We start from the raw sequence: 12,592 nt of genomic DNA on the forward strand, positions 1-12,592 counted from the left end.
CTTGGCTGCAGTGGATAGCCATGACACCTTCTGTGTCTTATCATGCTCTTCACTCTCCACAAAGTGTTGCAGTACCATCTTCTTGGCCATTGTATCTTGTAGTTGATCTCATCCGCCCAGTCTGCTGGAACTGGCTTCACATGCTGGGATAGGCATATCCCTATTGGAGGTACCTGGCTAACCTCACCTGCCTGTTGAAGCGGTGTACCGGGGTGTGGCCACTGTCGCATGCAAACTGTTACTTGGAAGGTTATAAATAGGGTAAATACAAGCAGGCATTTTTCCACTAAGGTCGGGTGCGACTACAAAAAGAGGTTATTGGTTAAGAGTAAAAGGCAAAATATTTAAGGGGAACATGAGGGGAAACGTCTTCACTCAGAGGGTGATGAGTGTGGAACAAGCTGACAGTGCAAGTGGTGGATGCGATTTTGATTTCAAAGTTTGAGAGAAGTTTGGATAGATACATGGATGAAAGGGGTACAGAGGGCTATGGCCAAGATGTAGTTCAATGGGACAAGGCAGCTAAAACGGCTTGGCAAGCACTATATGGGCTGAAGAGACTGTTATTGTGCTGTAGTTTTCTATGACTGACTCTAAAAGCAGCATGTCAAAATAATATTTTTTTCACTTTACATGCAATGGCGATTATTTATCAAATGTATTGCGATAAAAAACTAATCTCTCTTTTATAAACTTATTTTTAAATTATCTACAAGAAGACATTTTCTTTGAAATTCCACATAGGGGACAACTCCTAATGGGCACATGGAATACTTGTTACCATTATGTTCTGTCATTTCCATTGAATTAACCGCATTAACATTTACATACAGTCAGGCAGATAGAGCAGTCATCAAATCAAAAATAGGTATTAGAAAAATCAAAACTTAAGAGAGAAGACAGACAAAAAACTGGTTTCCACATCTAAAAATATGTAAATGGAGAAAAAATACATTTACAGAAATGCCAATTAGAGTAATCATACTCACTTTCACAGGCGCACATGTGACCACAAGGTTGGAATAGCACTGCTGCCTTCTTATCAGAACATACCACGCATTCCTCAATCTGTGGGCAAATGGATTAGCTTCATGTCAGTCTGCAAATTAATATCTAAATCATCACACTTTTGCATTATACAATGTTTTTTTCCCTGCAGTTTTAATGTTTGCATCATATATATTAAGAAAAGCTCTAATATAGTAGAGTAAGAATATGTATTCTTTATCAATACGTAATAATTTCATCAAGTATTTAAATAAAAGAAAAACAAAAACTGCAATTAGGCCATATAAAATTACAGCAAGTCAAAGCCTGATCTAGCATTCTCAACGTCACCATATTTCCACGTTTCACTTCAATCACAAAAATCATCTGTACACTAAACTGAAGGAAAGGAAGTGAAGGAAAACACTAAAATGAAAAATTTCATGAAACAGTTGAGAAATATCAATCCATTCACTTAAATGTTCATTTAAATTTATGGAACTTCCTATTTGTAGTATATTGTGTTGTTGCTGCAAACAGCTAAATTTCATGATATTTCTAACTCGGGTACTTAAGACAATAAACTTAAATCTGAACCCATACAATAACTACTCACAACCTGACCATCTCTGTGAATGAGCCCAAAATCAGAAGAGGTCTGCTAAAACGTTTTAGGTTTTGGACCCGTGAAAGTAGGCAATTTAGAGTGGAGAGGGGGAACAAAAGTACACTCTACTCGAGATCCAAATTAACTGACTTGCACAGGAAAAATCCATATTCATAAAGAGACTCTCTTACCTTTGTTCGAGACTGAACTTGGTCTTTACAGATCAGGCATTTTTTAACACGTGGTGAGCAAAGGGAGCAAGTAGCAATGTGTCCACAAGGTCCAAACAAGGTGTCACGTTTCATATCTGAACAAACCATGCACTCTTCCAAAGTTTCTGTATCATTGTTAATCATAGAAGGACTACGTGATCCCACTTGTCCACTGAAGTAAGGAAGAAAATAATTAATTTTCATATAATTGCATCAACTACAATTCAAGTCAAATCAAAAACAAAATTAAAGGATGGGTGTGTTTAAGCAAGCTGTAAACCTTTCTTCCAATGCCACAAGGTAGTTGCCTCTAGGGAGGCAGGATTCTAAGGTTACATTTACTTTCAGATACTTTTCTAAATAAGATAGAATGGCACAGTGGAAATTCTGGTTGCTAATTAAAAGTAGCACTTCTGGTATCTGCCAAGATTAACTGCATCTGCACAGATCTGGGACATGTGGAGACTAGACAGCTTAGCTTAAAATTAAGAGACCTCTAGGAAGTATTAGGTACATATTTATTTTAAAAAAAAATCAGTGTTTCCATTCCTTGGTCTCTATGGCTGTACATCCTTTGTGGTTTAGTCATTCAAAATTGCTACTGATACCAGTAATTTCAAGTATTTGAAATATTATCTGCACCCTGTTCTGTTTGGCTGAAACCATGCTTAGTGTGGCCAGGAGGGTTTTGTATATCTCATGTGAAATTTAGAAGCCTCGACCAATTCAGGAAGCCAAATCCACCAGGTCAGCTGTTGCTGGATCCTATGACAGAAGAGCTCAATCTTGACAGAAATCCCCAGTATAAAGCCTTGTCAAGGCTACAATGGACTCTTCTACAGTGGACTGGTGGATTAAAGAATATTCCTGAGATTATTTGCAATGTCTCAACAATTCTTGGTGAAATAGGTTAAAACTACATTGGTTTGGAAATGCAATTTTGTTCTCTCAGTTACTTGTGAAGCAGGGGAAGCATATTTCCATATTGGGTCAGATTGCGTTGACATGAACTCTCCACCAGACCAGACAAGACGTAGGATCCAAAAATTCCTTGGAGTTTAGTGGTCACAGATTTATGCATCAGGGAGTTAAATAAAATGAATAAAGCAATATAATCATCTCAAAATATTGTTAATAAAAATCCAAGGTAATTAAATTTCCTTACATTTTAATAGTTAAATATCTCTTAACATTAAGAGATATCTGCAAATTATTGGCTGTGTGTGTGGTAGGCCATATCTAAGGAATTTTTCAGAGATTTTCAAGGAGGTTACCAGGAAAGTTGATGAACAAAAGGCAGTGTGTGTGTCTACATGCATTTCAACAAGGTCCCATATTCAGATTCAGATTCAGTTTATTGTCATTTAGAAACCACAAATGCAATGCAGTTAAAAAATGAGACAATGTTCCTCCAGAATGATATTACAAAAGCACATGACAAAACAGACTACACCAGAAGATCCACATAACGTTTGGCAATCCCCAATCCAGAGTCCGGAGAGGCTGCTGCGTATTAATATCGCGCTACCATCTTAGCGCATTCCCTGGAAAGGAGCTCCAATCCCACCAGACAAAACAAGACCAAAAACTAAAGCTACAAGACCTGCACAAACCACATAGTTACAACATATAGTTACAAAAGTGCAAACAATAGCATAATTGATAAAAAAAAACAGACCATGGGCACAGTAAAAATAGTCCAAAGATGTTAAAAGACTATAAGTTCAAAAGAAACCACCACACAGTTTCCACAAGTCCTCAGGGTCCCGAAAGACTCGTCATCCCATGCCGGCGGCAGAAGGGAATACCTCCACTATGGACTTCCACGGCGCCGCCTGACTTAGCCTCGCAGACACAGCACACACTGAAAGCGCTCAGACAGCAGCGGACTCCCGAGTCCATTGAACTTCCGAGCCTCCGACCATCCCCTCCGGCACAGCTTCTCCGAGCACCATCCTCTGCCGAGCGTATTAAGACACCCCCGCCAACGGCCATTGGCAACGCGACCCCAAGGACTAGGGGCCTGTTCTTCCCAGCAGAGACCCGGACCTCACAGCAGCAGCAGCAATGAAGGTCTTCCTGGAGATTTCCAGATGTTCCTCCGTGCTCCCACATCCGTTTTTCATCTGATTATGATTGCGCACGACACCCCGCTTCACATATAATCAGCTCCCGAGTGGCCGCTGCAAGCTGCGTCGCGCCGCCATCTTGGAAGTACATATGGGAGGCTAGTCAAAAAAGTTCAGTTGCTTTGCATTCAGGATGAGGTGGTAAATTGGATTTGACATTGGCTTCATGGGAGCCAGTGAACCAAGAGTGGTAGTGATAGTCACCTCTCATATTAGAGGCCTGTGACTGGTGCTGTGCTGCAGGGATCGGTACAGGGAGAAAACAAATCTTATCGCGAGTCACAGTTCTCTTGCAGACTGCATCAGGTTTTCATCCAGGATTTCCCCCTACTGTAAGCCTTCCAGGGGTACTGCAGTAAAGTATCCCTAAAGCATGATGCAGCTACCACCATGCTTCATGATAGGAATGGTGCATTTTTGATGATGTGCGGAGTTTGGCTTATGCCAAACACAACTCTTTCAGAGTTGCCATAGATCTCTTGGTGGGTTCCCTCACTATTCCCCTTCTTGCATGGTCATTCACTTTTTGGGGACTGCCTGCTCTAGGCAGATTTACAGCAGTGCCATATTCTTTCCATTTCTTGATGATTGACTTAACTGTACTCCAAGGGATATGCTGTGACTTGAAAATTTTCTCATATTTATCTCCAAACTTGTGCTTTCCAATAAACTTTTTGCGGAGTTGCTTGGAGTGTTCTTTTGTCTTCATGGTGTAGTTTTTAACCAGGATATTGACTCATCAGCAGTTGGATCTTCCAAATACAGGTATTTTTTCTTCAAGCTATTGAAACACCTTGACTGCACACAGGTGATCTCCATTGAATTAATTATGTGACTTCTAAAGCCAATTGACTGCATCAGTAATTACTTGGTGTGCCATATTAAAGAGGGTGAATAGTTATGCAATCAAATATTTCTAACATAGAAAACCTACAGCACAATACAGGCCCTTTGGCCCACAAAGCTGTGCTGAACATGTCTGTACCTGAGAAACTAACTAGGGTTACCCATAGCCATCTATTTTTCTGAGCTCCATATTTTTGTGAGCATAATTTTCTGAGCACCTGTCCAGGAGTCTCTTAAAAGACCCTATCGTATCTGCCTCCAATACCGTTGCCGGCAGCCTATTCCATGCACTCACCACTTTCTGCGTAAAAAACTTACCCCTGACATCTCCTCTGTACCTACTTCCAAGCACCTTAAAACTGTGCCCTCTAATGTTAGCCATTTCAGACCTGGGAAAAAGCCTCTGACTATCCACACAATCAATGCCTCTCATCATCTTATACACCTCTCATATACAACATCAGGTCACCTCTCATCCTCTGTCACTCCAAGGAAAAAAGGCCGAGTTCACTCAACCTAATTTCATAAGGCATGCTCCCCAATCCAGGCAACATCCTTGTAGATCTCCTCTGCAACCTTTCAATGGTTTCCAAATCCTTCCTATAGTGAGGCAACCAGAACTGAGCACAGTACTCCAAGTGGGTCTGACCAATGTCCTATATATCTGCAACATTACCTCTCGGCTCCTAAACTCAACCCCACGATTGTTTCTGTTTTATATCTGTAATTAATTCAGATCACTTTGTAGAGATCTGTTTTCATTTTGATGTGAAAATCTTTTTCCGTTGATCAGAAAATTTACAAGGATGTTGCCAGGACACGAGAACCTGATTATAGGGAAAGGTTCAACAGGTTAGGACTTTATTCCCTGAAGCCTAGGAAAATGAGGGAAGATTTGATGGAGCTATTGAGAGGTTTAGATAAGGTAAATACAAACAGACATTTTCCACTGAGGTCAGGTGAGACTAGAACTAGAGGTTATAAAGGAGAAATATTTAAGGGAAACATGAGGGGGAACTTCTTCACTCAGAGGGTGCTGAGCTGCCAGCATAAGTGGTGAATGCAGGTTCAATTTCAACATTTAAGAGAAGTTCAGTTAAGTATATGAATGGGGGCGGGGGGGGGGGGAATCAATAGGACTAGGCAGAATAATAATTTGGCGTGGACTAGATGGGCCAAAGGGCCTGGTTCTTTGCCCCCGTGCTCTATGACTCTATTAAAATCACTTGGTTTTGACAAAAGGCAAAGAGGTCTGTTACCAGCTTTGCCTTGTCAGCATTGTCAGGACAGGGTCTCTACACTGTGCCTTCTGACGCTCAGGGACACACAGTTATTCGCTGCTAAACTCCAGAACGTAAAAGAGGAGTTCTCCACATCTGGCCAAGGTTAGTATGGTGTAGAGGGCCAATGGGCATTGATACCATGCTGAAGGTTGTGAGATGTTTCAGGGTTTAAGGAACAAGAGGGAGAGAGTTTGGTTAGTGCAACCTGGTCCAATTTGCCATCCTTGCACTACTTCAAATATTTCAAAGAAAAACACAGCAATCTGTATTTCTGCAGTAATCCGAATTTCTGTAGCCAAATGTAACATACATTTTTGCTCTATGGAGATGCTTTTCAATGCTTTATATATGATACTTGAAAACTTCTACAAAAAAAATCATTTGTGTAAAATGTTATTACTGTAGAGGGATACCAATTTGTACTATTTATTGATCTTTATTATTAAATCTCCTTCTGGTATTTTCAAAGATTTGCTGGGCGTCTGAACAAGTTATAAGCTTACAATTAAGAAGGACAATGCCAAATAATTAGAGATTAAACTTTTGAAAATATTGGAAATCAGCACACACCACTGACACATTTACAATTCACTTACATTTACAACAATGATAAATAAATATGGGCAGACAAACCTGACTTTCTCTTTGTGACACTTGGCCAGGACCTTACAGAGGTTTGGATCTGGGCATAGATCAAGTGGTGACTGTCCTTTTTTATTCCGAATAGCAAGATCAGCTCCATTTGCAGCTAGAAAGCAAGCAATAGAGGCAGCACTCTTTTTATCTGCTCCTTGTGTCCCAAGGCCCATAAGCAACTGAAAGGAAGAATTATCAATTTTAACATAACATGTCTCCATGATTAAATATCCTAAGGACCATTTAGATTTGTAAAAAGCATTGAAGAACAAAAATTATAACTTGCTGAACTATTTTCAGAAATCGTGTCAGCACAGATATTGTATTTTACAGTTATATAGAGTGTTCTCAGATTAATTTCATTTCATTGGCACAATTTCAAAGGAGCAGTCTCTTTATTCAGTTTTACTAAAAATTACTAGGAAATCTACAGCACCCACTAATGGCTTTCCAACAAGTTTTCAATTTTTCGTCTCCAAAATGGAGATAACTTCACCGCATACATATTTTTCCCAATTTCCCTCTGAAACTACCCTTTTAACCATTTCTTTCAGTTCAGTTAAGTGCTTGGTTCTCTCACACTGATCGATCATTTCGTTGAGACTGCTTGTGACATCAACACCAGAGACAACAGTATGCAGAAAATTTAAAGAAAAACTTCTGAAATTTGGCGGCTTGCGATGTCTAGTGTCAAAAAAAGCTAATTATCGAAAACATATAAACATGCAAAAATGCTGGTGGAACTCAGCAGGTCAGGCAACATCTATGAAAATGAATAAACTGTTGACATTTCGGGCCAAGACCCTTCATCAGGACTGGAAAGTAAGGGGTGTGATGATATGTGAAGCCAGGTGGGTGAGAAAGGCAAAGGGCTGGAGAAGAAGGAATCTAATAGGAGAGGAGAGTGGACCATGGGAGAAAGAGAAGAAAAAGGTGATAGGCAGGTGAGGAGAAGAGGTAAGAGGCCAGAGTGAAGAATATAGAAGAGGAAGGGGAAGGGAAAAGAAATAAAAAAGAGAAAAAACAGAAGGAGAAATCAACGTTCATGCAGTCAAGTTGGAGGCTACCTAGACGGAATAGGAGATGTTGCTCCTCCAACATGAGAGTGGCCTTACGGCAGAAGAGGAGGCCACGTGCCAACATATTGGAACGGGAATGAGGATAGGAATTAAAATGGTTAGCCACTAAGAAATTCCGATTTTGGTAGATGGAGCGGAGGTGCCCAACAAAGCAGTCCCCCAATTTGCGCAGGTCTCACCATGTGGAGGAGGCTACATCAGGAGCATTGGATACAATAGACAATCCAATAGATTCACAGGTGAAGATTCACAGAGGAGGACAGTTTTGGGCCCTGAATGGAGGTGATGGGAAAGGTGAACGAGCAGATGTAGCATTCCAGTTACTTGCGGGGATATGTGCCAGGAGGGAGATTAGGGGGAAAAGGCGAATAGACAAGAGAATTCTTGTGGAAAACAGAGAATGGGTGGGTGTGTGGGGGCAGCAGTAAAAATGTGTTTAGTAGGATCCTGTTGAAGGTGGCAGAAGTCATGGAGAATGGTATGTTGGATGTGGAAGCTCATGGGGTTGCTGGTGAGAAAAGCCTCTTCCTGGGAACAGATGCAGTGGAGACAAAGGAACAGAGAAAAGGGAATAGCATTTTTTAAGGAGACAGGGTAGTAAGAGGTGTAGTCAAGATAGCCGTGGGAATCATTAGGTTTATGAAATAAAAAAAAGTCTGTAGACAGTTTGTCTCCAGAGATGGAGACAGATTAATTATTGAAAATAGAAGTTCTTTGCTCAATAATTAGGCAACTTAAAACATATGCAGTCTCAGCATATTCACATCTCAGCCATCACTAGGTCTATCTGCACTATATTCCACTAATATATCATCCTTGTAGCTACTCACCTACATCATTTTAAATAGGTTTTCAAAGTTAAAATAATTTTATATCTATTCATGGCCTCGCCTGTCCCCCTCACAGTAATGCACAACAAAATTATTCCCGGCTTTGTCATTTGTATAGGCCCAGTAACTCCATAAAACTTTCCAATTCACTACCTTCCTCGCATCTGCTATCTTGTTTTATAAACATGTTATTAATTCTTGTCTGATTACATTTCTGTGAAATGCCTTAAAATATTTGTCAATCTGTAAACTAAAAAGTTGTTGAATGCTTATGTAAACCTATTATCAAGATAACTGCATCTAGTTTATTTAGATGAAGTAACTAAAATTTTCATGTTTTGCAGCTATCTCATTTTCAATTGCTGTATATGCAAAACATTGAGATTGTTTCTCTGAAGGTGACATTAAGTAAGGGCTTTAACGTAAGCAATCAAAAGCAACTAAATAAAAAAAGGTTTTCAGGAATACAGTATCATCAGCCTTCAATTCAGTCAATATTCCATGCTTTGGCAACTAAATTTAAAGAATGCTTCTGCTTGTGATGTAGTCTCTAAAACAACAAGCATATTGAAACGTAATTTTTTTTTACACTTAAGTTTTAACTCGAGACTACAAATCTTTCTTTTGGACTCATGCCAGCTTAAAGATGCATTAACTGTGCTTTCTCAGAAACTGACCTGACCCCTCTTCCCTAGTCAGACTAAGACAAGATCAATCAATATGCAATCACCAATACAAACTGAGATTTCACATAAAAGGTACAGAGGATGGAAACAAGTCCATTAGCTCACAGTTTTCTTAAAAAAATCAGCCATGGTTTTCATTTTAAGACTCTCTTAGCCCATTATGTTTATCTATATTCCCATCAGAACCCCTAAAGTTCTATTATTCACTTAAAAAACTAAGCACAAATTAGAGTGACCAGCTACCAACTTGCATATTTTTGGGATGTGCCAGGATACTGGAGTCCCTGTAGGAAGCCCATGCACTTGCATAACATCAATTTGCACCAAATTTATAATAATAATGCACATAATAATTAACAATGTTAAAAAACAGATTTAAAAAAATGTTTGCATTGTACCTTTGATTTGAGTACTGATTGATTGCGGCTGCTAAACTTGTTCAAATTCTGCACATTGTTTCATTTAAAAGAACTGGTTATGGAACCAAATTATCCATGACAAACGTCTCAGAATTTGGTACATTTAAATCAATGGTAGTATCTTTAAATGTTCTTTTGGCATACTGTTCTGAAAGATGTCCTCCACAGGAGCATGCAATAAGGGCACCTTAATGTTTTCTAGACAGAAAAATTAATTTTATAACTAGAACAACCTGAATTAAAATAATCTAACCTTTAATCATAGATGCAAGGAAAAGTCATGTCTCCCCATTTTAGACTACAAAACTCTTGATTTTATCAAATTGATTTCACAAAAAATATGACAGGAGTTAATGATTCAAGGAAAATAAAGAATAGGTAATTATGCGGATGCTTCCCTTTTGTATTACCTGCACAGGATTTTAAAGCACTCAAGTTCAAAGCCTCTGATAGTTTACAAAAAATATTGCTTTCCCAGTACTTGCATGCTTAATTGTGCATTACTTCTCGCAATAAAAGAATAAACCCAAAAATTTTATGCTACTTTATTTTGCTCCTATGTAGATCAAATCTAAGAATTCATATTTTGAAATGAAATGAGTAAACAAGGCATAACATTCTTCCCAGGCATTTATACATTGAATTTTATAAAGGTAAATTAAATTTTGAGAAAATTCGACTGGTATCAAAAGTACTCCAATTGACCTAATATATTTCACGTCATAAATGTGAACTCTTCCATGGTGTCAGGATCTGGTAAAGCACTGAAAAGCTGAGCCAAACAAACTGGTAGGAGTGTTCAAGGACATCTTCAATCTCTCACTGCTGCAGTCAGAGGCTCCTACCTGCTTCATAAGGGCAACAATCATAGCAGTGCCCAAGAGCAGGGTGAGCTGCATCAATGGCTATCACCCAGTTGTACTCACATTTATTGTGAGGAAGTGGTTTGAGAGGTTGGTCCTGGCCAGAATCAACTTCTAACTAAGCAAGGACCTGGACCTGTGATCACCACAATTGGTTAACAGCAGATGCAATCTCACTGGCTCAGGCTGCTGTTTATTGATTACAGCTCAGTGTTCCTCTGTATTACTGAGGACAACTCATCATGTCCTCAGTACTAATCAACAAGCTCCAAAACCTGGGCCTCTACTTACCTCTGCAACTGGATTCTTTGCTTCTTCATTGGGAGAATATAGTCAGTGTAAATTGGAAGTAACGCTTCCTCCTTGCTGACAATTAACACTGGCACACATCAAGGATGCGTGCTTAGCCCACTGCTCTACTCTCTCTACATCCCAAACTGTGTGGCTAGACACAGCTCAAACACCATATATAAATCAAGTCAAGTCAAGTCACTTTTATTGTCATTTCGACCATAACTGCTGGTATAGTAAATAGTAAAAATGAGACAATGTTTTTCAGGACCATGGTGTTACATGACACAGTACAAAAACTAGACTGAACTACGTAAAAAAAAACAGAGAAAGCTACACTAGACTACAGACCTACACAGGACTGCATAAAGTGCACAAAAACAGTGCAGGCATTACAATAAATAAACAGGACAATAGGGCAAGGTGTCAGTCCAGACTTCGGATATTGGGGAGTCTGATAGCTTGGGGGAAGAAACTGTTACATAGTCTGGTCGTGAGAGCCCGAATGCTTCAGTGCCTTTTCCCAGACGGCAGGAGGGAGAAGAGATTGTATGAGGGGTGCATGGGGTCCTTCATAATGCTGTTTCCTTTGCGGATGCAGCGTGTAGTGTAAATGTCCGTGATGGCAGGAAGAGAGATCCCGATGATCTTCTCAGCTGACCTCACTATCCACTGCAGGGTCTTGCGATCCGAGATGGTGCAATTTCTGAACCAGGCAGTAATGCAGCTGCTCAGGATGCTCTCAGTACAACCCCTGTAGAATGTGATGAGGATGGGGGGGGGGTGGGAGATGTACTTTCCTCAGCCTTCGCAGAAAGTAGAGACGTTGCTGGGCTTTCTTTGCTATGGAGCTGGTGTTGAGGGACCAGGTGAGATTCTCTGTCAGGTGAACACCAAAAACTTGGTGCTCTTTACGATCTCTACTGAGGAGCCATCGATGTTCAGCGGGGAGTGGTTGCTCCGTGCCCTCCTGACACAATTTGCCTGTGACACAACTATTGTTGGCAGAATTTCAGATGGTGATGAGGAGGCATACAGGAGTGAGATATATCACCTGGCTGAGTGGTGTTGAAACAACAATCTTGCACTCAACATCAGTAAGATCAAGAAATTGAGGAAGCAGACATCAAAGGATTACACACCAGTCCTCATCGAGGGGTCAGCCGTGGAAAAGATGAAGAGTTTCAAGTTATTGGGTGTCAACATCTCTGCAACTGCTGGGCTTCGGACAGATGAGGAAACTTGGCCTGTCACTAAAGAATTTTGCAACTTTCTATAGATATACTGTAGAGAGCATTCTAACTGGTTGCATCACTGTCTGGTATGGAGGGGTCACTGCACAAGATCTGAAAAAGCTGCAGGAAGTGATGCCTCAAAAAGGCAGCACCCTTCTTTAAGGACCCCCATCACCCAGGACATGCCCTCTTCTCATTGCTGCCATCTTGAAGGAGGTATAGGTAGGCCTAGAGACACACAATTCAAAGTTTCAGGAACAGCTTCTTCCTCCTCGCCATCAGATTTCTGAATGGACAATGAAACCATGTAGACTATACATTTCTTTATTGTAATTCATACTTTTGGTTATGTATTGTAATGAACTGCTGCAAAGAACATATTGTATGACATAAGCCAGTGATATTGAACCTAATTCCGTATTCTACTTTTTACCGAAAGGATTTAGTAAGAGACACTAACGCTACCACACTCAAATGCTGGAGGAACTC

General features: G+C 40.1%; 1 protein-coding gene across 2 annotated transcripts in view; it reads right to left on the reverse strand.

Moving 5' to 3' along the window:
- mib1 (MIB E3 ubiquitin protein ligase 1) overlaps positions 1–12,592 on the reverse strand; it is a 148,937-nt gene that overhangs the window by 12,314 nt on the left and 124,031 nt on the right. For both annotated transcript variants that reach the window (XM_073039296.1, XM_073039287.1), the window contains exons 16-18: positions 6,698–6,879; positions 1,786–1,978; positions 990–1,068 (exon numbers count right to left, since the gene is read on the reverse strand). In XM_073039296.1, coding sequence (XP_072895397.1) covers positions 990–1,068; positions 1,786–1,978; positions 6,698–6,879 — 454 coding nt within the window. The remainder of the gene's footprint in view (positions 1–989; positions 1,069–1,785; positions 1,979–6,697; positions 6,880–12,592) is intronic.

Source organism: Hemitrygon akajei, chromosome 1 (genome assembly GCF_048418815.1).
Source record: "Hemitrygon akajei chromosome 1, sHemAka1.3, whole genome shotgun sequence".
NCBI classification, from domain to species: domain Eukaryota; kingdom Metazoa; phylum Chordata; class Chondrichthyes; order Myliobatiformes; family Dasyatidae; genus Hemitrygon; species Hemitrygon akajei.